General features: G+C 46.4%; 7 protein-coding genes across 7 annotated transcripts; 5 read left to right on the top strand and 2 right to left on the bottom strand.

Annotated features, from left to right (window-relative positions):
• The first annotated feature begins 182 nt into the window (after window positions 1-182).
• Window positions 183-5044, top strand: FOMMEDRAFT_148404 (uncharacterized protein). Its single transcript, XM_007269437.1, has 7 exons — window positions 183-523; window positions 579-612; window positions 676-782; window positions 1013-2629; window positions 2695-2865; window positions 2972-4506; window positions 4557-5044. The coding sequence occupies exons 1-7, from the start codon at window positions 342-344 to the stop codon at window positions 4823-4825; spliced, it is 3915 nt and encodes a 1304-aa protein (XP_007269499.1). The 5' UTR covers window positions 183-341; the 3' UTR covers window positions 4826-5044.
• Window positions 5045-7548: 2504 nt separating this feature from the next.
• Fmlcc3 (laccase) lies at window positions 7549-10183 on the top strand (the record flags this gene model as incomplete). Its single annotated transcript, XM_007269436.1, has 19 exons — window positions 7549-7711; window positions 7769-7835; window positions 7901-7954; window positions 8018-8079; window positions 8138-8167; window positions 8222-8260; window positions 8320-8344; window positions 8400-8416; window positions 8473-8534; window positions 8599-8677; window positions 8733-8858; window positions 8907-9004; window positions 9064-9083; window positions 9132-9162; window positions 9224-9372; window positions 9433-9453; window positions 9519-9746; window positions 9795-10050; window positions 10110-10183. The coding sequence occupies exons 1-19, from the start codon at window positions 7578-7580 to the stop codon at window positions 10181-10183; spliced, it is 1572 nt and encodes a 523-aa protein (XP_007269498.1). The 5' UTR covers window positions 7549-7577.
• Window positions 10184-11550: 1367 nt separating this feature from the next.
• On the top strand, window positions 11551-13223 carry FOMMEDRAFT_30730 (kinase-like protein; the record flags this gene model as incomplete). Its single annotated transcript, XM_007269435.1, has 8 exons — window positions 11551-11787; window positions 11860-12030; window positions 12092-12160; window positions 12218-12436; window positions 12495-12655; window positions 12716-12806; window positions 12859-13021; window positions 13129-13223. The coding sequence occupies 8 exons, from the start codon at window positions 11551-11553 to the stop codon at window positions 13221-13223; spliced, it is 1206 nt and encodes a 401-aa protein (XP_007269497.1).
• Window positions 13224-15243: 2020 nt separating this feature from the next.
• FOMMEDRAFT_159616 (uncharacterized protein) lies at window positions 15244-16596 on the top strand (the record flags this gene model as incomplete). The annotated part of the gene is made up of 7 exons (XM_007269434.1): window positions 15244-15319; window positions 15384-15426; window positions 15485-15677; window positions 15730-15835; window positions 15902-16167; window positions 16239-16322; window positions 16387-16596. 7 exons carry the CDS (start codon window positions 15244-15246, stop codon window positions 16594-16596), a joined length of 978 nt encoding a protein of 325 aa, XP_007269496.1.
• A 575-nt stretch (window positions 16597-17171) lies between these two features.
• On the bottom strand, window positions 17172-18814 carry FOMMEDRAFT_92057 (peptidase S28; the record flags this gene model as incomplete). The annotated part of the gene is made up of 7 exons (XM_007269433.1): window positions 17172-17290; window positions 17347-17538; window positions 17601-17873; window positions 17986-18417; window positions 18453-18564; window positions 18616-18668; window positions 18721-18814. The coding sequence occupies 7 exons, from the start codon at window positions 18812-18814 to the stop codon at window positions 17172-17174; spliced, it is 1275 nt and encodes a 424-aa protein (XP_007269495.1).
• Window positions 18815-19433: 619 nt separating this feature from the next.
• On the top strand, window positions 19434-21602 carry FOMMEDRAFT_142514 (DnaJ-domain-containing protein). The gene is made up of 6 exons (XM_007269432.1): window positions 19434-19546; window positions 19614-19819; window positions 19874-20664; window positions 20714-20975; window positions 21027-21177; window positions 21239-21602. The coding sequence occupies exons 1-6, from the start codon at window positions 19461-19463 to the stop codon at window positions 21462-21464; spliced, it is 1722 nt and encodes a 573-aa protein (XP_007269494.1). The 5' UTR covers window positions 19434-19460; the 3' UTR covers window positions 21465-21602.
• Window positions 21603-21862: 260 nt separating this feature from the next.
• FOMMEDRAFT_127477 (NAD-binding protein) lies at window positions 21863-23406 on the bottom strand. The gene is made up of 10 exons (XM_007269431.1): window positions 22955-23406; window positions 22842-22887; window positions 22667-22780; window positions 22586-22612; window positions 22469-22534; window positions 22351-22419; window positions 22232-22296; window positions 22057-22153; window positions 21979-21986; window positions 21863-21926 (listed from the first exon to the last, which is right to left on the bottom strand). Exons 1-10 carry the CDS (start codon window positions 23210-23212, stop codon window positions 21894-21896), a joined length of 783 nt encoding a protein of 260 aa, XP_007269493.1. The 5' UTR covers window positions 23213-23406; the 3' UTR covers window positions 21863-21893.
• Window positions 23407-24090: the final 684 nt, after the last annotated feature.

Raw genomic sequence — 24090 nt, 5'->3', positions numbered from 1 at the left:
AATGATTCCGAACCCCATCCATCAAAACTTTATTAGTTAAAGTACGGTAAGAAAATATTACGTTACCGCTATTACGTCTATATTATTCCACTTGTGTATACAAATTTGGCGTGCTCATGGATGTAACTGCAACCAACTTGTTATGCACTCCTCATGTCCAATTCCCACTGAGGCGGTCTTGAATCGCCCTCAGAAGACCTCGCAAGCAATCTAGGTTCGCCTCGGCCCGGCATCTGTTTCCCGTCCACTGGTGAGAACGAGGATTCGGCGGGTGGACCGGCAGACTGAAGTGGTACTTCTCGTGCTACAAGCAGCAAGCAGCAGGCCAGGTATACGTTATAATGAATCCTTGGAGACACGATAATGATTCCGATACGACTGATTTCGCGAAACATGCCGCTGACAGCCCGAAGCCTGCAGATCCCGCCGGGAAGGACGATGTTGCAAGCATCTCGTCGGTTGGGCAGGTAAGCTCACGACAGACCCCGTCTGTCGGCATGCAGCTGGTCAACAATATTCCGACGTGCGTTGTAGTGATGTTCTTCCCAGGCGCTGTTTTGCTTATTATCTCACAATAGCATTCGTTCGCGAGTCACTGTTGTATGTGCGGAGGTATGTCCACACATTCTATCCTGTTTTCACGACGCAATAATCAAGGATTCTGGTCGATTTTAGTGTAAGAAGCAGAAGCTCAAATGTGACAGGCGAATGCCCTGTGAATCTTGTACCAAACGTAATACCGTTTCTCGCTGCATTTATACTCCTGCTGCGATAGAGAAAGTGTGCGTATATCCTCTCCGAATGAACCATTCGTATCGCTGCACATGCTCTTGCGAGCGAGTTCTACTTGTATCTATAACGCATGTGCTAGTCCGCACGGTAAACATTCGTGTACAGCCTGCAACCCAAGATTAATATTTCCCAAAGCTCATGACTCTTCCTATTTTTATTTTTATTTATTCTCGCTCATATCGAAAAAATAGCACTTACTCATTTGAACTGGCCATTTCAGAGACGTTACATCTATTAACAATCGTCTGCGCGTCGTAGAGGGCAGCCTCAACGCACTTGGTGTTCCAACTCAAGGTTACCAGCAGCATCTTCAATCAGGATTGCCGTGGCAAGCTGGTCCGCATCTTTTTATGCAGCAAACGCAGGCACATCTTGGCCATATTCCCGCCATTGGCGCACCCAGTTACTCCATACCAGGCGTGTACGCCTCAGCTGTCGCTGCTAATTCGAGCACGCATACAGATGCTCGTCTGTCCGGTTCGACACTAGGCCCGCGTATCCCGCGCGTCCTTGCGCTGGCAAATAACTCTCGCGGCGCTAGCGTTGCTGCTCCCTTAGATGGTGCGGCAGCACTCTGGGTTCGTGAATGCTCAGCGGAGCTCGCACTCGAATTTCCTCTTGCCACGCGACAGTCTGATTGCGATCCGTGGGATTCAACACAGACATCACGTTCCGTGGTCGGAAACATGGTTTCAAGCGAGAAAGCGCGGTTGGATTTACAGCCTATTGACCGCGAGTTGTCTCGTAACATGCCGTTGTTCGGCTTTGGACGAAAGCGCTCGTTACCTGCGGCACAGAGACTCGCGATGTTCGCTGGGCTGAGTATTCCTTCGACGCCTACTAATAACATGTCCCGTGAAAACCGGCCGAAAGGGGTGGAATCACAAGATGCTACGATGGATGTAGAAGAAGTGCCTAACACTATCTCCGACATGTACGAGGTTTTAGCTATCGAACTTCTGAAACGGCTCCCTCCGCGACGCACCCGAAGTGTCATGATTTCACGGCTTCGCATCGCTATTCTTGCAGAAGGCATGAGCTGCATACCATTCAACGTACTCTGTGCGAGAATTGAAGCAGTTTGTTCTTATACTTCGGAGACGTGCGAAGGACCCATGAGCAGCTCCGCAAAGCCTTCGGCGCCTTCATTTAGCAGTATAGCGGAGGCGGCAGTATGCTTAGCCTTTGGTGCGTTAATTTGGGCGACCGAGGCATCCATAAGGGGAACCGCTCGTGCAGCAGCTGGACGTAGTTCACTTGAAGCATTCTCTGCTGATGCTGGTTTAGAACGAATGGGTGCACATCACTTGACGCAGCCCCCCAGTGATCCATCGTATTCTCAAGCTAGCGAAGGAAACTCGTTCAGCGATTGCGACGCCGAGCCAGACCGTCCAGACTTGACCACAGCATTCGCACTTTATCGATTAGCTCGTTTGGCACTCTCCATGAATACTGCACGTCATGGACATGCGGCACGCGATCCCGCCCTGATACACACTTACATACTTAGTGCCCGCTATCTACTCTTGGCTCATGCAACAAGTACGGATTGCCAGGATGCACTCGTACCAGCGGAGCTTCCTGGCCTAGTTGGGACACTTGTCTGGGAAGCTCGCGCGATGGGTCTGGGTGTCGATCCGGACGAGTTTGACCCACCTGATAACGACGAAAACTACTCCGAAGCGAAGACGGTTCAAAGTGAAAATGGACTTTTCACCTTTGTGAAACGCGAAGACGGTACTGGTTATCCGCAGACACAGTCATCCATAAATAGAATGAGTCTGTTTATGAAGGAAGTAAGGAGGAGGTTGTGGTGGGAAGTGGTGTGGCTCGACATGTGAGTGCATTTTTTCTACTCCTGGTATGATCTGGAGTCGCGGCAGTGCGCTGATATCGCCTCAGCCTCGTCTCTGACGCGTACGGGTACAATGCCACCATCCAGTATGGGGAATATACCACTCGCTGTCCATCAAATGTTGACGATACTCGTTTCAATCCGGATTCAACCATTGTTCCTCCGCCAGACGACAGCTTGCCAGAGAGGAATCTGACTTTCGGGATTGTCAAAATTCGGTTAGTCCCCGATTTTCCCTTTCAGTTGTGTTAGACATTCAATCTGGTTTTCGCAATTCCTGTGCTTTTGTCGGCTGTCAAATGTAACCGCCGTGAAAATCGCTAGTTTGATTGAGATCGCCAAGCGCGTCCCTCTACGAATCTTCCGGAGTGGTCTAGTTCCGAATTCCGAAGACTCGGGTAATTCAGGTATATCTGTAGCACAAAAAATTGCAGATGATATCGTGAAGTGGCTTAACGATCTTCCCGAGCGGTTGAAACTTGGAGGCACTGAAGAAGATGAGATACCTCCAATCGACTCCTCGCCACCACCTATGACTCCTCTTCGACCTCCTGCGGTTGCACGTCCTCAACCGGAACATGATGCCGCTCGGGCTCTGCTTATTACTCAGAGATGCGATCTGGCGTTCATGGCCTACTTCAGCATCATGCGCCTTTTTACTCCAACAGTTTGTCCCTCCGCATTCACGACAATCCAGCAAGGATCTGACTTCTCCTGGCTCTGGAACAAGTCCTCGATACCTCCGGAACGGAAGTTTATAGCATTGAAGGCTGTCGAGCCTGCTCTTGCCATTGTGCATGCTGCGCAGGTTCAAATGACTTACGCACCGGATGTTCCGTTTGCAACGTACCACATGTACATTTTTCCTCGTCGCCTCTTCGACGCTGCGGTCGTGCTAGCATACGTTGCAATCCAGCAGCCTTTGTACACTTCACCCGTCGTTACTGATGCAGTTCGGGTTGCGATCGATATTTTGGCACACATTTTAAAGCGTGATACTTCGCGGAATGGACAGCCCACGGTACAGAAAACTGAGGCCGAGACTATCCTCGAGATGCTTCTGAATCGTGCGGAAAAGGCCAGACAACGGAGTACACCGATTGCTGCAGGTGTAAAACGTAAACACGATGAAGTTGAAGCTGAGACGAGTCAATTTGATGGTTCATTTCGCTTGCCATTCATGGGCTCTGGCATTATCAATCAGTATAGGACACCGTCGGAAGAACGTTCTCCCGACAGAAACGTCACAACCAGTTCTGAAATCGCCGGCACAGTAGAGCATCGGTCTTCCCCAGTGTTCGTGTGCTCGAATGCTGCTACCCTTCACGATGATTCACGTTCACAAGTATCAAAGAATATGAAGTCCAAATCGAAACAGCACAAGCACGTTCCTGTGGTTGGTATCCGTCAGCGCCTTAAGGATCGAATAAATGCTGTTCATGCTCCCAACATTCCACACTCAGCTGTGACTCAAGCGGCTTCTGATCGTTATGCTTCATCTCCTACACACTCACAAGCAATTTCCGACTATCGACCACAACTTACTCATTCGCAGTACTCTTCCGGCCCGCCGCCTCGCTTTTCTAGTGAAATGTCATCTGCGAGTCCCATTTCTCCCCTGTCAACATACGATGCACACGATGGAGCCAGGTCAACGGGTGGAATGACAGAACACGCCTCTGGAGAGGCAGGCTTCATGTTACCTGTCGCTCACCCAGTCGACTCTACGCCGCAACAAGCACCGTCATCTTTCCCTTCGTCGATGTATCATTATCAAATGTCCGGTCAAGGTTACTCGGCGTCCCCACTGCAACCGACGGGATATGATCCATCTATGACGGCGCACTCCTCTGTTCCTGGTAAGGCATGCTTTATCCGTATGAATACTGTACACTAAATCACTATGTAGATTCCGATCCTAACGCCCACCATCATTCTAACATGTCGTATTCCAACTCCATCGGCAGCGCCAACGACCAAGGCGATGGGATGTCTTCCAGTTTCAACACTCATATTCAGACTCCTTTTAGCACAATAATTTCGCAGTCGTCTGGGCTTTATACACAACTGGATCCGTCTCAACAGAGCCAGAGTCAGCCATCAGCTTGGCATGGCAGCGAAGGTCATGACTCCGGTTCAGTTCCTCAGCACTGGAATACGCCCTCGTTTATGAATTGATGTCACGAACATTTATTTCTATGACGTCGGCTTGAACACGCCGCATTTGCAGACCACGATCATATAACTTATTTGATTTCTTATATCTTTATCACGTCGCGTAGATCTGGATACCTGCTTTCGTTAGAGAACGCGCTCTTCAACTGCTTTCCGTTCACTGTTTTCCCTTCATTTTATCTGGTTTCTCCTATCCCAACTCATCCGCTCGGACGCTCTAACACCCATTCCGTCATTATATCGGTTACCCTTTCTGTCATTTGTTTGCATATTATGTCTATTCGCTAAACCGTATCAAACAAAGTAAGGCGGGTCAATCCCGCAGCCTAAGGGAAGCAAGGTTGCAGTAACTTGTGGATGCTTATGATTATTGAGATTCTGTTGATATTCGTGGCAGCGTGGAGACGACAGCGGTTTAAGAACCATCATACCTTCAAGCCATCGGGCTTGTTTGACATGGACAAGAAACAAGAGGTCAACATAACCGCCCTTATCTATCCCAGCTCAACTTAGCCCTGCCAACTGTTGTCTGCTTTGTAGACATGACTCTACGTGTTTCGTCGTCGCTCTCTACTTTCTCGCTCGGCATGATATTTAAAATATTTAAAAGTAAGAGAGCCTTGGGGACAGGCGCGAGGTTGGAGTTGACTCAATGAGACAGTTGAAAGTGATGACTAAATCAGTTAGAAGATGGTACGCTACATCTTTTACTCTGGTCGGCAGGACCCAACAGAAGGTCGGCAAAACGTGTTTAGTTCAGGGTCGATAGAGCACCTGCTTGTGTTGTAGCAACATATTAGACGCTTTCGGCCATAGGAGTAACTTTCAATCGTCACACACATAGAGATGTGCATACTTGAACCTTGTACTCCATGCGACAGATTTCTCCTATCAATGCATGTGTTGAATAACTTGGATTAGGTTTGGCAAGGGAATGCGTCGGTTCCGTATGTTAGATGTAAAGATCAATTGGGCTGGGAGTCCGCAACGGAGATGAGACAAATCTACTCACGAAATTAGAACCTAGCTTTGAGACTTTCAGCAGGAGCCTAGTCCATCATATGCTTAGGAATGGGGTGCAGACGGCTCGCCAAACCCCAGAGCTTGTGCAAAGCTCCCGGACTGCGGTACCTCTAGTCTCGCAATTGCTGCGTACCTGGGCTTCCATCTTAATGATGAACAGAAGAACTTCCAAAGGACACTGGCAGAGTAGCGGTGAGTGTCAAAAAAGATGGAGTTGCACTCACGTTCATATGCTACTTGAACAGATGCATACTTAACAAGGCGTCTAGAATGATTCGTTTGAATCTTCGTCTTGTGTGAGTACTGTGTTGTCGGAAGCGAAACACTCTCGGGAAAGAGCAACCCTTGGGAGATGGTCCGAACAGTCGTGGGCTTTAGATTGACACTTTAGAGATCTGTTTTATGTTCAATCGCAGTTCAGGCCGCAAAGTAGTTGTTCAGAGAGCATTTCCTGAAAGGCAAGCTGTTTTCCGGAACCGAAGGGAGCGTGGATAACACGTCACTGATTTGCTCACACGGGATTGAAATGTTCGGGCTTGGCGGATCTCCCTCCGATCCACGTTAACGGGACAAGAAGCTCACGCTTTTTGACGCGAAAGAAGATCTGTACAGAGTGAGACATTCTCGCCAGCCGGAAATGTCCTAGAATTGTCCCTGAGGTTATATCCGACCACTGTCTTCTGACTGTTAGTCGCGTTGAATTGAACGGAGACGAATCACTTCTCCGCTGCCGGATTCTGAGCTTACTTGTCAAGACACATGAGAAAAGAGACAGATTCGCGAGCTGAACTACACAAATTTGAGGCACGAACGAAGACGCGTGGTGGTCGAAGCTCGTCAGCCGAATGGAGTAATCATAGAGTGTCGATTCCTGATTCCATTCCCAAACGAGGAAGACAAAAACCACGTGCGACTACTTCAGTTGTGAACCGTTGAATGGACATTTGTTTGGAACTGCATAAGTGACCGTCACTCGGCCTAGCTCCCTCTCGAAGGCCTACGTCGCGCATTCTAGTTCTATCAATCCACTTGCATGCTCCTTTAACGTCGAATCAGCAAGCCTTTATCCTAATTGGACGTGTACCAAGGCTTGCCTCAAAGTGCATGTTGGTTCTGGCGTCCGCACTGTACACTTGCTCAAAGCCGCTATCTCTTCGTCCCGAGGCCAACAAAATTATCCATGCTGTTCGAAGATGTTATGTCTACCAAGAATGCAGCGTAATCATGATTCCCAAGCATGCAATGTCTACGTCACGTCCGGGATGGCCGGTTCTGTCATGACCTATGACCTGAGCGACTTTAGCTAGTTCCTTCAACCAATGCATGTCAATGGACTATCTATTCTTTCACGACGCGGAAATTCTGCTCCGCTCCGCACACGCATCATAACATAGGCTCTCCGAACTATGTTGAGACCATTCAAGTTTTTTCAGGGTCTACTTGTCTCTCACAATTCCAATTCTCCAGTTTTGACATTGATTCTTCAACATGAAAGTTCTCGCACGCAGGGTGTGCCAAGATCAGAAGACCATCAATCTAGGTCTACCGGAGCCGATGTCGTGGGTTCTTCGTCTGAACGTGTTTGTCGCAGTTTTGCAAATGGATGTCGGAATTACCTATGCACATTGCTTAGAAAGAGACTGTTTTTCGGTATAAGTAGACTGCTGGTGCTACCCAAACTCTCCTCAGCGGTAGCTCCATTCTTTCCTGCTCACTTTGACCGGTACTCCCAATGTTCTACTCAGCCTTCTTGATCCCTCTGGTTCTGATCGCCCTACGACGCTCTCCACCCGTTGAAGCTGCCGACGTCGTCAGAGATCTGACCATCCAGAATGCCCAGCTAGCTCCTAATGGTGTTAGTCGCTCGTAAGTTTCACGCAGGATTATTCCTGTAATTCTTCCGTATGACTTACGCTCAACCAGAACCGTGACTGCTGAAGGGCAGTTTCCAGGACCACTTATCTCTGGCAATTTCGGCGACCGCTTCCTGGTGTGGACTCGTTCTATCATGAATCCAGCAGATGGCGGAATTGTTGTTGACTTGGACATGTGCAGGTCAGGGTTACAGATAAACTAACCGACCCGACAATGAGAAGGGCAACTTCGATTGTGTGTCCCGCATCTGAATCTAGTACTTCACCTTGGAACTTAGTGTCTTTCTTCACACTTTAGCACTGGCATGGAATGTTCCAACATCATACTCCAGAGTCAGACGGACCTGCCTTCGTTACTCAGTGAGTGTAATCTTTGTACACTCAAAGCATGCTTGATGAAATTCATTTTACCGTTTAGATGTCCAATCGTGCCGGATCATAGTTTCTTGTGAGTTATTATTACCAACTGTGTCTGAGGTCAATGTTACAAATAATTCTCCAGGTATAATTTCAGCGTCCCAGACCAAACTGGAACATACTGGTGAGCATTTATTACTCTTGTACTCTGTATGCGCTTGCAATTAAATGTTCCAAATGCAGGTATCATTCTCATCTCTCCACTCAAGTGAGCAAAAATTCTTCTGCCGTGAACTCTAACCTTAAATTTTTATTCTGAAAAGTACTGCGATGGTTTGCGGTAAGACTTTCAGCTCCGGACACTTGGTTCGAGAACCCTACTGACTTCTTCCTTAGTGGGCCGCTGGTCATCTACGACCCAAACGATCCTCACGCTGGACTGTACGATGTTGATGACGGTTGGCATTTCTATTGTTTTTAGAGTCTATTATTTGATAGATCTGATTGTGGTCGTTTGTTCAGAGTCTACAATCGTATTGATTTCGGATTGGTACAATACGATTGCACCAGTCCTTTTCCCCAACCCAACTAACGGCACTCCGTGAGCGTCACTCCGCTTCTCGTGCTGACTCTGTATACTGAATTAAGCAATAAAGCGTCCCAGATTCCACTGTGATAAACGGGAAAGGCCGTTCAAGCGCCGGCGGTGATCTTGCTGTTGTACGCGCACAGCCAGGAAAACGTCACCGATTGAGGCTTATCGCTGCGAGCTGTTTCCCCTCGTACGTTTTCCACATTGATTGAAAACAAGGTACTCATCAGATGCCAAGATTCACAGTTTCGCTTGATGGTCATAAAATGACTGTTATTGAAGCGGACGGCGAAGAAACGGAACCAGTTACGGTTGATTCTCTGAACATCTTCGCGGGTCAGTATCAGTCGTTAGAATGTGTAGGGAACTTCCTAACTCCACTTTTATATTTACAGCTCAGCGTTATTCGGTCGTGGTACGTTCGCCGAATAGTTAGGATATTTCTGTTTCTGACACAGAGTAGGTGGAAATGGATCAGCCTGTTGACAATTACTGTGAGCCACTGCTCCGTATTGTCTTTCAACCGCTAATCGAGTTTCATCTTTTTAAATCCAGGGATCAGGGCGGTTCCATCGTCACCGGCAGGATCAACCACGGACGGTGGTATCAATTCAGCCATCCTGCGTTATGACGGTGCCCCAGACGCCGAACCGACGACAAATGCAACAGCAAATCCCGTCGTACTGAATGAGGCGGATCTCCATGTATGTTGCATTTATTCCACGGGCATCTATAACTGAATCGTATACTTACGCCAGTAACAGCCCATTAAGAATCCGGGTGCTGTAAGTAAACACCCATCTAGTACTCTTGGCATTTTCAATCAAACATTTACCTGGTGCCCTAACAGCCCGGCCTGCCATTCGTCGGTGGCGCAGACCTTGCGCTGCAGATGCAAATTAGTCGCCCAGATGGCCAATTTGAAATTAACGGTGTTCCCTTCAATCCTCCATCTGTGCCCGTTCTGCTTCAGATTCTTTCCGGAACGACGAACGCAAACCAGCTTCTGCCCCCAGGTTCTGTATACAATCTTCCTCGAAACAAAGTCGTTGAGATCAACTTCCCTGGAGGCGGGAACGTACGCACTATACTTGCTTTCTAAAAGCGATTCTCATCTGTGTTAAAGCATCCCATTCATTTGCATGGCCATGCGTTCGACGTGATTCGCGTGTCAGGCAACTCGTCTTATAACTTTGTCAATCCTGTCCGCCGCGATGTAGTTAGCATTGGAGGCGGTACAGACAACGTGACATTCCGCTTCATGACGGATAATCCTGGACCCTGGTTCCTCCACTGTCACATTAACTGGCACTTGGAAGGAGGATTGGCTGTCGTACTCGCTGAAGCTGCAGAGGACATCCCTTCATTTGACCCGGCTGGTCGTAAGTTGGTTCTAATCATTTTCAGAAAGTCTTGTTGCTTACTACTTCCTCTTGCGCAGCTGATTGGCTGGGACTGTGTCCAGACTATGCGAATCTCAACCCGGATACTAACTTGACGAACCCAGTCGCGTGAAAGCTGTAAAGAACAAACCAAACAATAATCGACTTCTGCGAGGGCCATTATGGTATTTATTTTCCTGTTATAACACCCTCATGCTGCATGTACGCTTTGAAACGTTGCTGAGTAAAATCCGAGAAAATGTACGTGGAAAATGTATATGAAATATTATGTATGTATGTATCGCGAGCTGGAGAATTATATTCTTTGCACCTATGTTTTCTGCGTGATTGATCATTGGAGTACCAGTGCGCTTATTTTTTTACGCACTTAGTGATCCTACAATGCTTATTAAATCCTACAGAAATTCTTATCGTGGACTCCAATATTGATGCTGACAACGCCGAGCTCCAAGCCTTCCAACTAGTTATACATGGAGTAGTTTATCAACAATACTAATGCCAGTGTTATTAGGTCAACAATATTAATAACCGACACTCTGGGTTTCGGCTGACAACCTACAAAGGAACAAGATTACTTCTTTGAGCCAATCTACATTTATGTGCATCTCAGCATATTGCGCATATCCACGACCACTGCTAGTCTGTGTCATTTGCTATTACTTGCTCCACTTTTAATTTTTTTAGTAAGTATACAGTACTAACGCCACATTCTCAGACAATTTACAAGACTTTTTGACTGCTTTTCTATGATTAAATTACTTATCGCGGCCGAGGCAGGCTGTATAAGCGGCAGACTTTGCGTATGGATTAAGCTAGCTATGCGTTGACAAAAGTTGACGAGAATCCTTGATTATGACACACTTTGGTGGATGTTGTAAGTGCTTGCTTCTTCCATTCATTGATCTATGTGTATAGTGCAGTTTATTGCCGTTACCAGTTAAGCTACGATGATCTGAATAAACGATCTGAATTTGATAAGACTGGGCCTGTGAGCGCTTGCTACTAGTAGTAGTCTGCATGACCAAGGTCCGAATCCCCGATCGGTGTTAATCCTCTATCCTGGCTTTCTCCACCATTTCATCCATGAACTCGATTGAACTTTCATCCAGGGACTCGGACTTCGACCTGTACTAGAGTTTTGGTGTCTTGCTTTCGTGTTGTACTTAAAAGCTGGCTTGTCTGACGGGCGCTTATCGAACACAGCTTTATCAGTTTCTCTGCTTACAACTGAATGCATGAGAATCGGGTTTTGCCTCATGGGCTTTCCAAATGGCTTCTAGTACTTCCGTATGGCATAATAAGGCCCTCGTGTATATCGGAGAATCATGATGGTCAGGGCCTCTGCGTCCTTGTACGGCAACGCAGATAGGTCCAGATGATTTAAATCAACGCCTTTGGAGGGAATCTCATATTCTTATGCTCGTTCCCCTATTACTTATGCTTAGGTTGATTAGCAATCTTCCCCCTTGATCTTTCGACATGGTCGACAGCATCCGGTCTCAGCGCAGCTCCGGGGATGTCCTCCACTCCATGCTGTCGAACCTACAGCACTTGAACCTTTCAGACCAGATACAACATGACGGCCCTGTACTCAAGGCTCATGGAGGTTTCTGTGACGTGTTTCAGGGTCGATGGATGTCGAGAGGTGTCTGCATGTACAGAGTCGCTATAAAGAGACTGCGCGTGCATATCCAGAGTGATCGCGATTTTGCTAAGGTGAGTTCACTATAAGATCCTAGTAAGGGTTTATCCGTTACTACGAAGATATCCTCATGAGCATCATGATAGCAACTGGCAAAGGAAATTCGTGTGTGGTCAAAACTTTACCATCGGAACATCTTACCTCTCCTCGGCTATGTGATCGAGGGTGACTACCCTTCACTAGTTGCAGAATGGATGGAAAATGGAACAGTCTCGCGATACATGCAATCACATCCACACGCAGATCTATTGCGTATGGTTTGTATTTTATCAATCGTACATTGAAAGAGTGGGCGATCGTTAATGAGCGGATTACTAGGTTCTGGGTATCGCAGAAGGTCTCGAATATCTCCATAATGAAGGTGTCATTCATTCCGATGTAAAAGCAGTAAGCTGTAATAAGTCCAAACCTGAAGGAAATCCCTGATATCGTAATCATGTACAGGATAATGTATTGGTATCTCGCTCGGGTGCGCCTCGCATCTGCGATTTTGGGATATCAAGAATGATCGCCGCATCTCAGTCGTTTGGCGAGACCAGCACGCAGACTGGGATTAGAGGATCTGTCCGCTGGATGGCCCCCGAATTGCTCGCCATTAGCTCCGGACCTCAAGCAGAACATACGATGGAGTCCGATATATGGGCTTTCGGAATGACGGTCTATGTGAAGATATTCTACATGCCTTGCGATCGATATCCCTTGACTGAACGTCCTCTTCCAGGAACTCCTTACCGAACAAGTTCCTTATTCGTACCTAAAACGCGACGTACAGGTTATGTTCACGATATTGCAAGGTGTACCACCGGAATGCCCTCGTACATTCTTCAGTTGGCCGGTCTACTATCAAAAGCTTTGGGGGATTTGCGTCGTTTCATGGAGATGGTGGGTGCTTTAATTCGAAGAGATATTATTCGCCAATTAAGCGCATGCAACGATGTCTAGGCATCCACCTTCGCGGAGGCCTATGGCAGATGTTGTCTCGTACTTGCAGTTCCTGTGTCGCAGATCCGACGAAGAGCGGTATAATTCCGAGGTATGCAGACAGTATCTGTAAAAAAGTAACTTTATAATGTCCCGGGAAACAGTGGCATGACGACACGTTTGGCACATTCGAAACCCCAAATGTGTTTGACCAGAGGCAGCCGTCAATTTTAGGCCAGGACGATAGCACTGTAGCATATGAAAAAATGGGCAACGCGCAAGTTGGCACAGAGCAACAGACTAGAGGGGATCATGAAGCAAGTGCACGTGAGCCCGAAAATCCTACTCAAGCGGAGTCTGAAATCGCGGGTGGTAAACTTCCTTCTTTGATTTTTATTTCTTTTGCTCAAACGACTGTCTTTCTTATTATATAGCAGAACAACGGAGCACGCGGCGGGCGTCCACTCGCACTCGAGAGAGAACTTGGTCGTTGGATACTGTTGGAAACCAAAATGACACTCCAGAGTAATTCAACACTGTGTATTCACATCCTCGCATCCTTAGCTGATCGTTGTTCAGTTTTGACTTACGACGGCGGACTCGGCCATCGCCACGGACGAAAACGTGTGTCTTATTCCTAATAGATATTGTCTGGCATGATTTTTGAGTTTAGAACCTGCCAGTCATCTTCCTTCTGCATCGTTATCTCCACCTGCTCAACTCGGATCCTCACACGTCAAGGAACCTTCTGATCTAATAAAGAAGTGGCAGGAAGGTCTTAAATTGCCGCCATCTATCAAGACCCCAACAACTTGCAGGGATAGATACGATGGTGAAAATGACACTGCTAAAGATGCATCGCTCTACCTATCTCCCTATGACACCAGTGTGATGGTTCAGGATTCAAGAAGCGCGATTAGCTCTAATACAAGCTCAACAATAGGTACGTAGAGTGAAAATAACATGAGCAGTATTGTTAAGACTAAATATTCTAGGGAGGCGTACTACTAGTGAGACCAGCACCGTCTCTGACAGTGTTGGTAATCTGGATCCACAGCCTTCTCATCTTGAGCCTGTGCATGTCACCATATCACCGAATGTATCAGATGCTGTCACGAAATGTACGGATAAACCGTTACAAAGGACGCTGAGGCGGCGCGCGGGGACCGTATCGAGGATCAAGTACGATGGTGTCTCATGATTGGGTTTGATGTACTAACAGTTTTGTAGGATCTAAGTTAATTCGTTGTGAGCATTTCGGGATCTCAGGAAGTGAGAACAGCAGCCATTGGGTATACTCAAGACCTTTTGCGTTACGATCATGATACGACTCAGGAATCCGTTTAACTTTGCGACATGAATCTTCTGTCTTGATATGCATTGTTTCAGTGTATAATAGGACTGACATTCTTGCCGAAATTCCCCTAAAATTTAATCCGTGTTCAATGCTGCTATTCTCCGTCTTGGAAACTTCAAGTTGGTCATGTGGAGAGCAACAAGCGTACGGGTCGCAGAGGATGCTAGATGCCTGAACTTGCTCTGTAATGAAACAAATATCACTAGTACTGACCAAACCATCAAGGATTTCTGCTTTGGCGTAACAGTGGATCAGTGGATCAAACGTCGGACAGTTTGTGGATACCGATTATTGTGCGTTATTTATGTCAGGCATTGCTCTTATACCATCTATCCCCCTTTCCAGGAAAATTCAGGTACTGCTTTAAGATGCCTCTACTTCCTTTGTTCAAGGCTTCTCAGATATCAAGCTACAGGATTCATCCGAGTATTTCAGGTTCCTATGGGTATTGAGCTATTTTGATATGGGAAACTGTTAACTGTTGGTTTCAGTCAAGTCTGCAGGATGCCTTGGAGCATCTATCAAGGTACAGTGATGAGTCCATAATTGGTTCGTGGACACATTGTTCATACTGATGATCTACATTCTCGCTTTGGAGCAACACTGTGGAGGGTAATTTTTGTGCATATAACACCCAATATGTACAAGGAGTACTACGCCAACAGATCCATTCAATGCTGCAAGTTTGCCACATTTGACTGACTTGTCAACTTGTGCAAGGTAGCATTCACCTTTCATCTGCACTTAAATGCAAATATTGATTCTGATATTATCTGCTCTACTGTCCTCATATGGTCTTCGTGCATTGTACTATTTTAAATCTGTGTGCAAGGAAGCAACGATGTAGAAATGTATGCAGGATGAACTTGTGGTTGCAACAACACTATGCTCCCTTCTTTCTTTGGATGACATCCGAAGTTGATTCCCAACAAACCCCGTTGTTCATCAAATGATGTACATCCCTTAATAGTTCACATCCCTCCATAAGGGATGCTGTTTGCCTCTTGAAGTTCTAATCCAGTATTTTGATTTTTCCCGTGGTTACACTCGCTACTGTCAAGAAGCCCCATCTCAGAGGTATATATGTACACACGTTTCTCGACTTAAGGCTCGTTCTTCGTGTTATTTGTATCAAACCCACATAAACTTATCCTTTAAATCGTCAGAAGCTTGTGCAGGTCGAGCCGTCATTATGGCGTCACAGCGCGATGTAGGATTGGCCGTATTGTACGGAACTGTTGAGCTCGTTTGCCAGACTTTCTTCTATGGTATGCATTCACATTTTATGTGTTCTCTCCCGGAGCACTGCAAAGCAGAAAATTGAACATTTAGGTGTATTTTGCATTATGATGCCAGTCTCTTTGCAAATCCTTCTGTACGTTATACCCATATCCTCACTTGAGGTCGCCGTTCATTTTGTCATTCTTCTGCAGACGTAGAGGGCTAAAATCACGAACGAATAAAATCATGTTTAGTGCTACGATTTTCATGTTCTGCACCACCACTGGATATTGGATAGGAGGAATTGCCAGCGTCATCTCCCTGATTAAGAGCCGCCTGCTATCCCCAAGACCCCAAGACCCAGCGATTTCTCTACCACTGTTCCGTGCTATTGTTCTTCTTAACGTCAGTTCTCCTTTACCTGACATTCTGTCTTTTGTAACCTTTGCATTAATAGTATATTGTCACGGATGGGGTTGTTATCTGGAGAGCTGCGGTATTATGCAGAGACACGGGTAGGAAGACTATTGTTATGTCAATCGTATTTCTCATTTGCGCCTCAGGTCCGTAGATTGTTTCATAGTTTCATCGAATGAGGAAGCTAACAGAGTCATCTAATCAACATTCAGTCTCAATCCTGCTTACTATCGCTCTCAGGATCGGAACTACTATACTTGGATCCGACAGAAGTGCCCGCCTCGATGCCATTGTCGAAGTAACACAAGTGGTAAATCTAGCATTGTCGTTCCTTGCCAACCTATCCGCAACATCAATAGTTTGCGTCAAGGCCTGGAGATACCGTAAGGACCTTGGTCAGGGATTTAACAGACGGACGAAAGTCGAACGCATCTTTATAATCCTTATCGAATCGGGGCTCCTATACTGCTCTTCTGGGGTGAGCACTACGGATACCTGAAGCGTTTTCAAGACAGGTCATGCTGATGGTTCTAACAAATGTCGATACAGATCCTGGCTATCATTGCTTCTGTTATCCGTCTTCCTCATGGGACGCTGGGTGATATATATACGCGTATTCATGTTCAGATTGCTGTAAGGATTATTTTGCCGGTATCAACAGTACCATCCCATGCCTTTCACCATGTCACTTCTATAGGGAATATATCCGACCATCGTTCTTGTTCTGATAAGCCAACAGCGTACACTTGAAGAAGGCGTTTTCTCTGCCGGTGGAATGACCGATGGTGTTCATGAAGCTCCCGTAGAGTCGATGAACTTCCGGAACAATCCTGCCTTAACAGGCTCGACAATGACTGCTATAGATCACAACGAATGGGCAATAGATTCCTGTATCTCGGGATCTTAGGAACACTAAAGGACAGAGACGCGGGTTTTATGACAAAGGTGCAAAAGGTTGCTTGAACGCATTTACCTTCCGACTTTAATGTAGTGTTTTGAAATGCTTGCAAAGGTCATTTAAAAGGATGTGCTCGTCTTCATCTCAAATCTATGTGGTAAAGAATTAATCCGAAGTAAAGACAATAAAGGCTATTGTAAGCGTATCGTTGCCTACAACATAAGTCTGCATAGTATTGCCCTCTGCAAGCACCCATTAAGCGAGAACGGTTTTGAATACGAAAAATGCTGTTCCGTCTTAGGAGCCCGCTTTATTTGCCACAATCACTGAGTCATCGTCTTGTTGACTTGTGATTGGAAGCATGGGAACCATTCGTCAAGGGCAAGCTGAAAGAGACCTTCGCCAGCATAGAACGGCTCGGGAGATACGGGACTGTAAAACCCGACGGTCCGGAAGTCCGTGTGGTTCGCATCTGGAACCAAAAGGACGCGCATATCGGACACGTGGACCATGTCTGCATATGTGAGCCCGAAAAAGCTGGGGTATGTCGGTGATGTATTGCACCTGTGATGAACGTATGCGCTCTAAAACTGGTGAAGGGAGCAAACAAGAAAAATAACATACTCAGGGACAGTGAGATTTGGCTGTCTGTGTGGTGAATTTGTCTCAATGGACGCGAGTCCCATCGTACGCCACGGATCAACTAATCAGTGAAGTAATTAAAAGTGACACGTGCTCTCCAGGAAGAGACATCCATACATTCTCCATTTGTGAATAACACGTTAGAAGGACTCATCTCCCAGCTTCCGTACTTATTAATGTGGTCCACTGCAGGGGAGGTCGGCAGCCCAACTGGAAAAGCGGAATTGCATTGCTCCTGGAAAAGCTCGAGAGAAAGAAATGAGGTCTCAATAGAAAGAGGATTATTGGGGTCTCCTCGTTGGTAAAATCCTGGCAGGCAGACAATCATGAATATAGTTCAGCGCAGCGATACATTGCGCTAACATACGAACCATATTCTGAGCAGTATTGCCACATCCATGACCGATCTGTAACGGGATCATCTGGTTCACCGGGAATAGAATCGTAATCGAGCTCAGCAAGAGCAGCCAGAAATGCGTCAAACGCAGCCTGGATGCCATGTGCATTAGAAATACCAGATTCAAGCGGATCGGCTGTGAAGTTCTGCGTCTCCAGTAGGTTGCAAAATGGTAAGAGTGACTCGGCGAAACCGTAATACTTGTAAACAGTCGTGAGCTCAATGCTACAGGTCCAACAAAGTAACACTACAAACTTGGTAGAAATTTAGGGGATCCATTAAAATACTTGCTGCGTCCACGTTACTAATCTTCGCCGCTTCTTCTCGGGTCAAGTTCATTGCAAGAGTCGTGTTGCCACCTTTTCCACTTAAACGTGCGAATTCAAGGTCGAATTTCATATCCGCGCGCCTCGTTTCATCCGTCCCATTCAAAACCTGATCGACGCATTTCGTGACCGCTACCCAGTCAGCAGAGCAGTTTCGAGTGAGTGAGCGTTCGGCAGCTTTGTAGTAAGAGGCCATATCGACTTGCGCGTGGACGGGAGCGGAGGATGCCCAAGATGCAAAAATAACTTCGGGGTTTCGGACGCGCATGAGCGCACCTCGTACTCCGGGATAGGACCCACCAAGCCAAATCCAAGGAGTTATGGACGGGTGAATAGCCGGTTGACTTGCGGGATCGTTAGACGAGGTGGGGAAAGAGTTTGCGAAGAACACGACATCTTCTAGAGCTTGATCCGTTGTTAAATACTTCCATTGGTCAAATGTAGTATTTTCCTGGTTTAGAGTTACTTTTGATGTTGCCTTCGAGCAGCATAAAATAAACTTGCGTTGACAGGAAATGGGAGCGATGCTCCGTAAAAACGATGCTCCCAAAGAATAGCAAGTCCTCTGTATCTCTTAGCTAAGCGCATCGTAGCAGATAAACCGTGGTATTCCTAGTGCACATGTTGATTGCCGCCTGTCTAGAAGATATTCCTTGAACGTACTTGTAGGTAATAAGGCAAGAGTGGCTCTGCATTCTGTTCACCAGAATCAAATACTGGAGAATGATTCAATACAGTACAGCACTGGTCAAAACTTTTGCTACTAACTGAAAACGGGTCCTCCAGGTTCATAGTACGTGCCATTGATCCAGTAACGGTTCTTGAACGTTTCAGTGGAGTTGCCGAAGTGGTCGAGAAGCATCTAGTTGACCATTAGAGGTTTGAGGTAAATATTTGGCAAAAGCACCAACATCGATAAAAAGCGCATTATTCGGTTCTGTTACGTCTCTGGAAACTGGAGAGAGACGTTCTTGAACACGAAGCCGCGGGACGTGGAATTTTGACTCGGCGGCCCGGCTTGCACCCACCCAACTTGCAAACAGAAGAAAGCAGAGTAGCCTCATATCGCTGGCCTTGCAGAAGTCTCTTGTGATGCAACATATGGTCTCTTTATATGCTTTCAGAGTATTCAGAAACACTGATAGGGAGAAGTCCGGCAGCACCAGAGTCGCCTATCGAACACGCGGAACGGAAAGCGGTGAGGCGACATCGCGACCAGCAAGAAGACAAGTACCGTACTCGGATAACTGCTTCCGAGTACACACAAGAAGTCCAGCACAGGACAGGCGATATGATGATGATGATGATGGACGTAACATACAGAAAAGGGTAGCGGAGACTAAAAGAGAAAGAGAAAGAATGCAGCAGAATACACAAAACAGTTAATCGTGGGAAATAAGTGATTGACGCTGCACTGCTTCACGGCCTGCCTTAAGTCACTGTGCCTTAGCTTACCCCTCCCTTCTCCCTCCTCAGTATACCTGTTTACCACACAGTGGACCAGGGACATGGCTTTCAGAAAGAGCAAGAGCACCGAGAGCAAGAAAAGCTCCGAGAAAAGTACAGAGACTACTGGTATTAATGGAATAGACAAGTAGGTAACCCCAACGCTATTGAAAGGCACGACAATTTTATTGACAGTATCTCGCTCTTTTGCGTAGAACGTCTCCAGAGAGCACTAAGCCACTCTCAACGCCCGATGCAGAGGTGCCTGAGTCGCAGCAGCCTTCGAGTTCGAGTCCCGTAGAGCCCGACCCGCCACCTATCGACCCTGTCGTACGAGCAGAACAACTGAAGGAAGAAGGGAATGCCGTGTTTCGGGAGAAGAATTACGACAAGGCCATTGGTCTCTATTCCCAGGCAATCGGTGTGTTCCTCTGTGAATTAATTGTAGTGCAAGGCTAATTGGACTTTCTAACAGAACTACGACCTTCCGAACCAACGTACTTGACAAACCGAGCGGCCGCGTACATGGCTATGAAGCGATTCAAGCCTGCTCTTACAGATTGTCAACAAGCTGCTTCCCTACAATCTTCAGATCCTTCGCCAAAGACCTTAATACGCCTCGCGCGCTGTCAACTCGCCACTGGTGCACCAGGACCTGCACTTTCCGCCCTGCGAGAAGTCCTCACCTTGGAACCTAACAACGCTGCGGCAAAACAATTACAGACAAAAGTGCTTGAGCTCGAGGCCCACCTTCGCAACTTCGAGGGTGCACGATCTAGGAAAGACTGGGCAATGGCACGACTGGCTCTTGATAAATGCTTACAATCGCTTGATGGTGAAGCGGGCGATGCTCCTTCAGAATGGCGGTGTTGGCGAATAGAGCTTGAACTCGCACGAGCGAACTGGGACGCAGCAAACATCGCTGCAAACGATGCCCTCCGACGAGACTCGAATTCAGCGGATGTATTAGCCCTCCGAGGGCTTGTCTTATTCCTTACCGCAAAATTGCCTGGTGCATATCAACATGCCATGTCCGCTTTAAAATTAGATCCGGATAACCTCCGCGCAAAAAAGCTCAGGCAACGAATAAAAGCTGTGGAAAGACTAAAAGACGAGGGCAACACGAGTTTCAAATCAAATCAATGGCAAACTGCGATTGACAAATATACCGAAGCGTTAGATATTGTCGGTGATTCAGAGGAAGAAGGAAGGGGTGGCCAGATGCGAGCAACCCTTCTCTCGAACCGAGCGACGTCATTACTGAAGGTATATATTTCCACATTTTGTTCGTCTTTCTGACTCATGGCATCGACAGGTGGACAGGCATGACGACGCCTTATCTGATATCACGACATCCTTAGAACTCAACCCGACTTCCTTTAAAGCTCTTCGAACCCGAGCCCGCATACAACTACATTTAGAGAAATACGAAGCAGCAGTTCAAGATTTCAAGTCTGCTCTTGAACATGCCGCTTCTGAAGGGGCCACAGCAGACGAACGAGCATTACAGACCGAACTTCGTAAAGCTGAAGCTGACCTCAAGCGAAGTAAAACGAAAGACTATTACAAGATCCTCGGTATGATCATTCATTTTAGTCGTCCACGAACAGGTCTGATAAAAACCCCAGGTGTGCAGCGCGACTGTTCAGATGGGGAACTCAAGAAAGCATACCGCCGGGAGAGCTTAAAACATCATCCCGATAAAGGTGGTGATGAAGAAAAGTTTAAGCTCGTCGTCGAAGCACATTCAGTCCTCTCGGACCCGACGAAGAGGCAACGGTACGCTTTGCTTCTTATAACGTATCTGTTACACATCAACATGTCTGACTGCTCTCTGAAGGTACGACTTGGGCGAAGACGTCGACGGATCCATGAACTCGTCCGGTATGGGCGGCGGGTTCGGCGGGATGGACCCAGACGACTTTGCTAACATTTTCATGCAGTTCGGTGGTGGAGGCGGATTTAGTGGAGGTTCTGGCTTTGGCGGCGGATCTGGCTTTGGCGGTGGTGGTAGTGGCTTCCATTACCGAACGGGTGGTCCGGGCCGTACAACGTTCCGTTTCTAAAATTGCCAATGTTTACTGTCTTTCTCGTTACTGCCACCTCATTGCATTGCAGCGCTCTCCAAACACACTTGTTCATGCCATGTATGCTCTTGCTGTCGCATATTCCACTGCGCATCCTCTTGCCATAGTTGTTTTATTTATTCACCCTATCTTCTCTATCTTTCTCCTGTTGCTTGGATATCGTGCATAGCATTACTGATTTTCAATAGACGACGCAAATGATAACGATACCTCTTGACTTTGTTTCTGCAGTTGGCTTGCTCCCTATTTACTGTCTTGCACAAGAGCGAAATCTGTCTGGTCAGAGAGAGAGTTAGAAGAAAACAAACTGATATTTCATTCGTTAGCAATCATATCGGATATCTTTGACAAAACATGCAATACTAATCAAGTATTGACCCGCCTTATCTTCGGTAATATTATCATGTCTCAGTCAAAGTACGCACCACCATTCGTCGATACCTATTAATGGCCAGATTAGCCCGCCAAAAAATATGATGAGTCAACAGCTTACGCTTTGACCTAAAGTTTAGATTGTTATTAGCCCGGCTGCACACGACATACTAGTTGTGAAACTCGTAGTGCAACATACCAGTTATGAAAGATGCTTCCTTTGACACCAGGAAGGAAACCAAGGCTGCGACATCTTCTGGGATTCCAATTCTACCAACGACTGTCTTGCTCTTCCACTGCCGCACGTTGAACGATCCACAATAATATTATGCTAAGCTAGAGAACCTTGCAAACATGTGGAGAAAAATACGTACTTCTTCGGTGTAAAAACCCCGCTGCTGCCCAGCTAGTGCGGAATAGTATTCATCGAATTTACCAACTGTGTAAAGTAGTTTTGGTTTGTTCATTAGAATGCATGTCATGAAGTACTTACGGAAGGAAGTGTCTATCGGACCGGGAGCATAAGCATTCACAGTGATGCCGAACTTGCCGAGTTCCATGGCTGTAGAATATTAGGACGCGACCACGGAGTTGTTGTCTTAAATACAGACCAGCTGATTGCGTTAGGCCTCTCACGGCAAACTTTGACGCAGCGTACACAGACACGTTCGCTTTGCCTAGAAACATCACGCTAAATAACAATTCTACATAGTCACGGTACAGCTCACCTTGTTTACTCGCCGTCGAAGCGGCACCTAGATATACTCGTCAACTATTCCATAATACTCGTGGCGTCAACCCGTTCTCACCGATTATCCTTCCGCCTCTACCTTGTTTGATCATCTGAATCGCGGCATACTTGTAACAGAGCATCGTTCCCTTTACGTTCACATCGAAAACTTCGTCCCATTTGCCGACATCCACTATCCAGAAAATGAACACGTCAAGCCTCCAGCACTTGAGTTCATTGACACAGGTACATACTCTCCGTGATCGGACCGTGATGAGCAGTTCCGGCATTTGCAATCATCTTCAAAATGTTATTTAAAAAAAGAACTATACATGGTCAGGAGTTAGTAGCTGCGTGGGTTACCCACCACGTCGAGTCCACCGAGATCGTCGACAGTTTGCCGTACAAGTTTCTGTACGTCTTCCTCTTTACTGACGTCTCCAAATATTGTAATAGACTTTCGGCCTTGCTGTCTGATTTGCTCTGCGACCCCCTCTAGATCTGCTTTCTTTGCTGGGATATCGTTGATACCAATATCATATCCGTCAGCCGCTAGTCGCAACGTTATTCCACGGCCGATACCCTGAGCAGCACCAGTGACGATAGCCACACCTTTAGCAGACATACCAGATGTAGATTCTCAGCGGATTTTGGATGTTGCAGATAGATGAGAGCTAGAACTAAGCAGCATGCCGTGAGATGAAGCCTGGTTTGCGTGCATTTATTCCTGACTAGAGCTTAAAGCACGAATGACATCAGCGGGCACCAAATAAGAATTATACCAACATAAAGTGCGTTACTGAATCAGTGAGAGTTCCTTGCCTAAACCAATTTTCCGTATTTCAAGCTCGCATCGTCTTGACCGTTGACGCTGTCGGGGTCTATTGTACGCGTCTAGGCATAAATCATCTCCATTACGAATATACAAATATCGTTTATGGTCCTCTTAGTTTACGCCATGGATGTGCATGTCGTTTCGAGAAAGCGTCAACGTGTGGACCGAAGAACTGGCACTACGCCCGCCCCTTGAAAGATAGATATCATGTCCTCCAAAAGGAATTAATCCATGGTACTTTTCACTATTTTCAGAAGGTGTTGCGGAGATGCATAACAAGACGACGAGACGATGAAAACTCGATGATCAAATGCAAATTGCCAATCGAACTGGCCAATAAAAAGTGCACATGACCAATATGCTGAGACAATTGACACATGGGGCATTTCACAATTTCTTGCCTTAAGAAATAACTTACATAATGATAAACATTATTTGAAATTTATTTTCCCATTTTTGACCAGCAAAAATTATAAACAAAATTTAAAACTTTCTTTATACAAAAACTAGAAATTATTGTTAACATTTCTTCATTTGTGAAATCTTAAAATAAATAGAGATAATAATCTAAAACATAATTTCAAAACAAAATTAGAAAATTTCTTTTAAATTTTTTGTTATTCCTCTGTACTAGTAATGAAGAAATTTAAAAGAAATTTTCTAATTTT

This window comes from Fomitiporia mediterranea (assembly GCF_000271605.1).
Source record: "Fomitiporia mediterranea MF3/22 unplaced genomic scaffold FOMMEscaffold_10, whole genome shotgun sequence".
In the NCBI taxonomy this organism is placed as follows: domain Eukaryota; kingdom Fungi; phylum Basidiomycota; class Agaricomycetes; order Hymenochaetales; family Hymenochaetaceae; genus Fomitiporia; species Fomitiporia mediterranea.
Note: the sequence above shows the minus strand (reverse complement) of the source record. Positions and strands in the feature narration are given on the sequence as shown.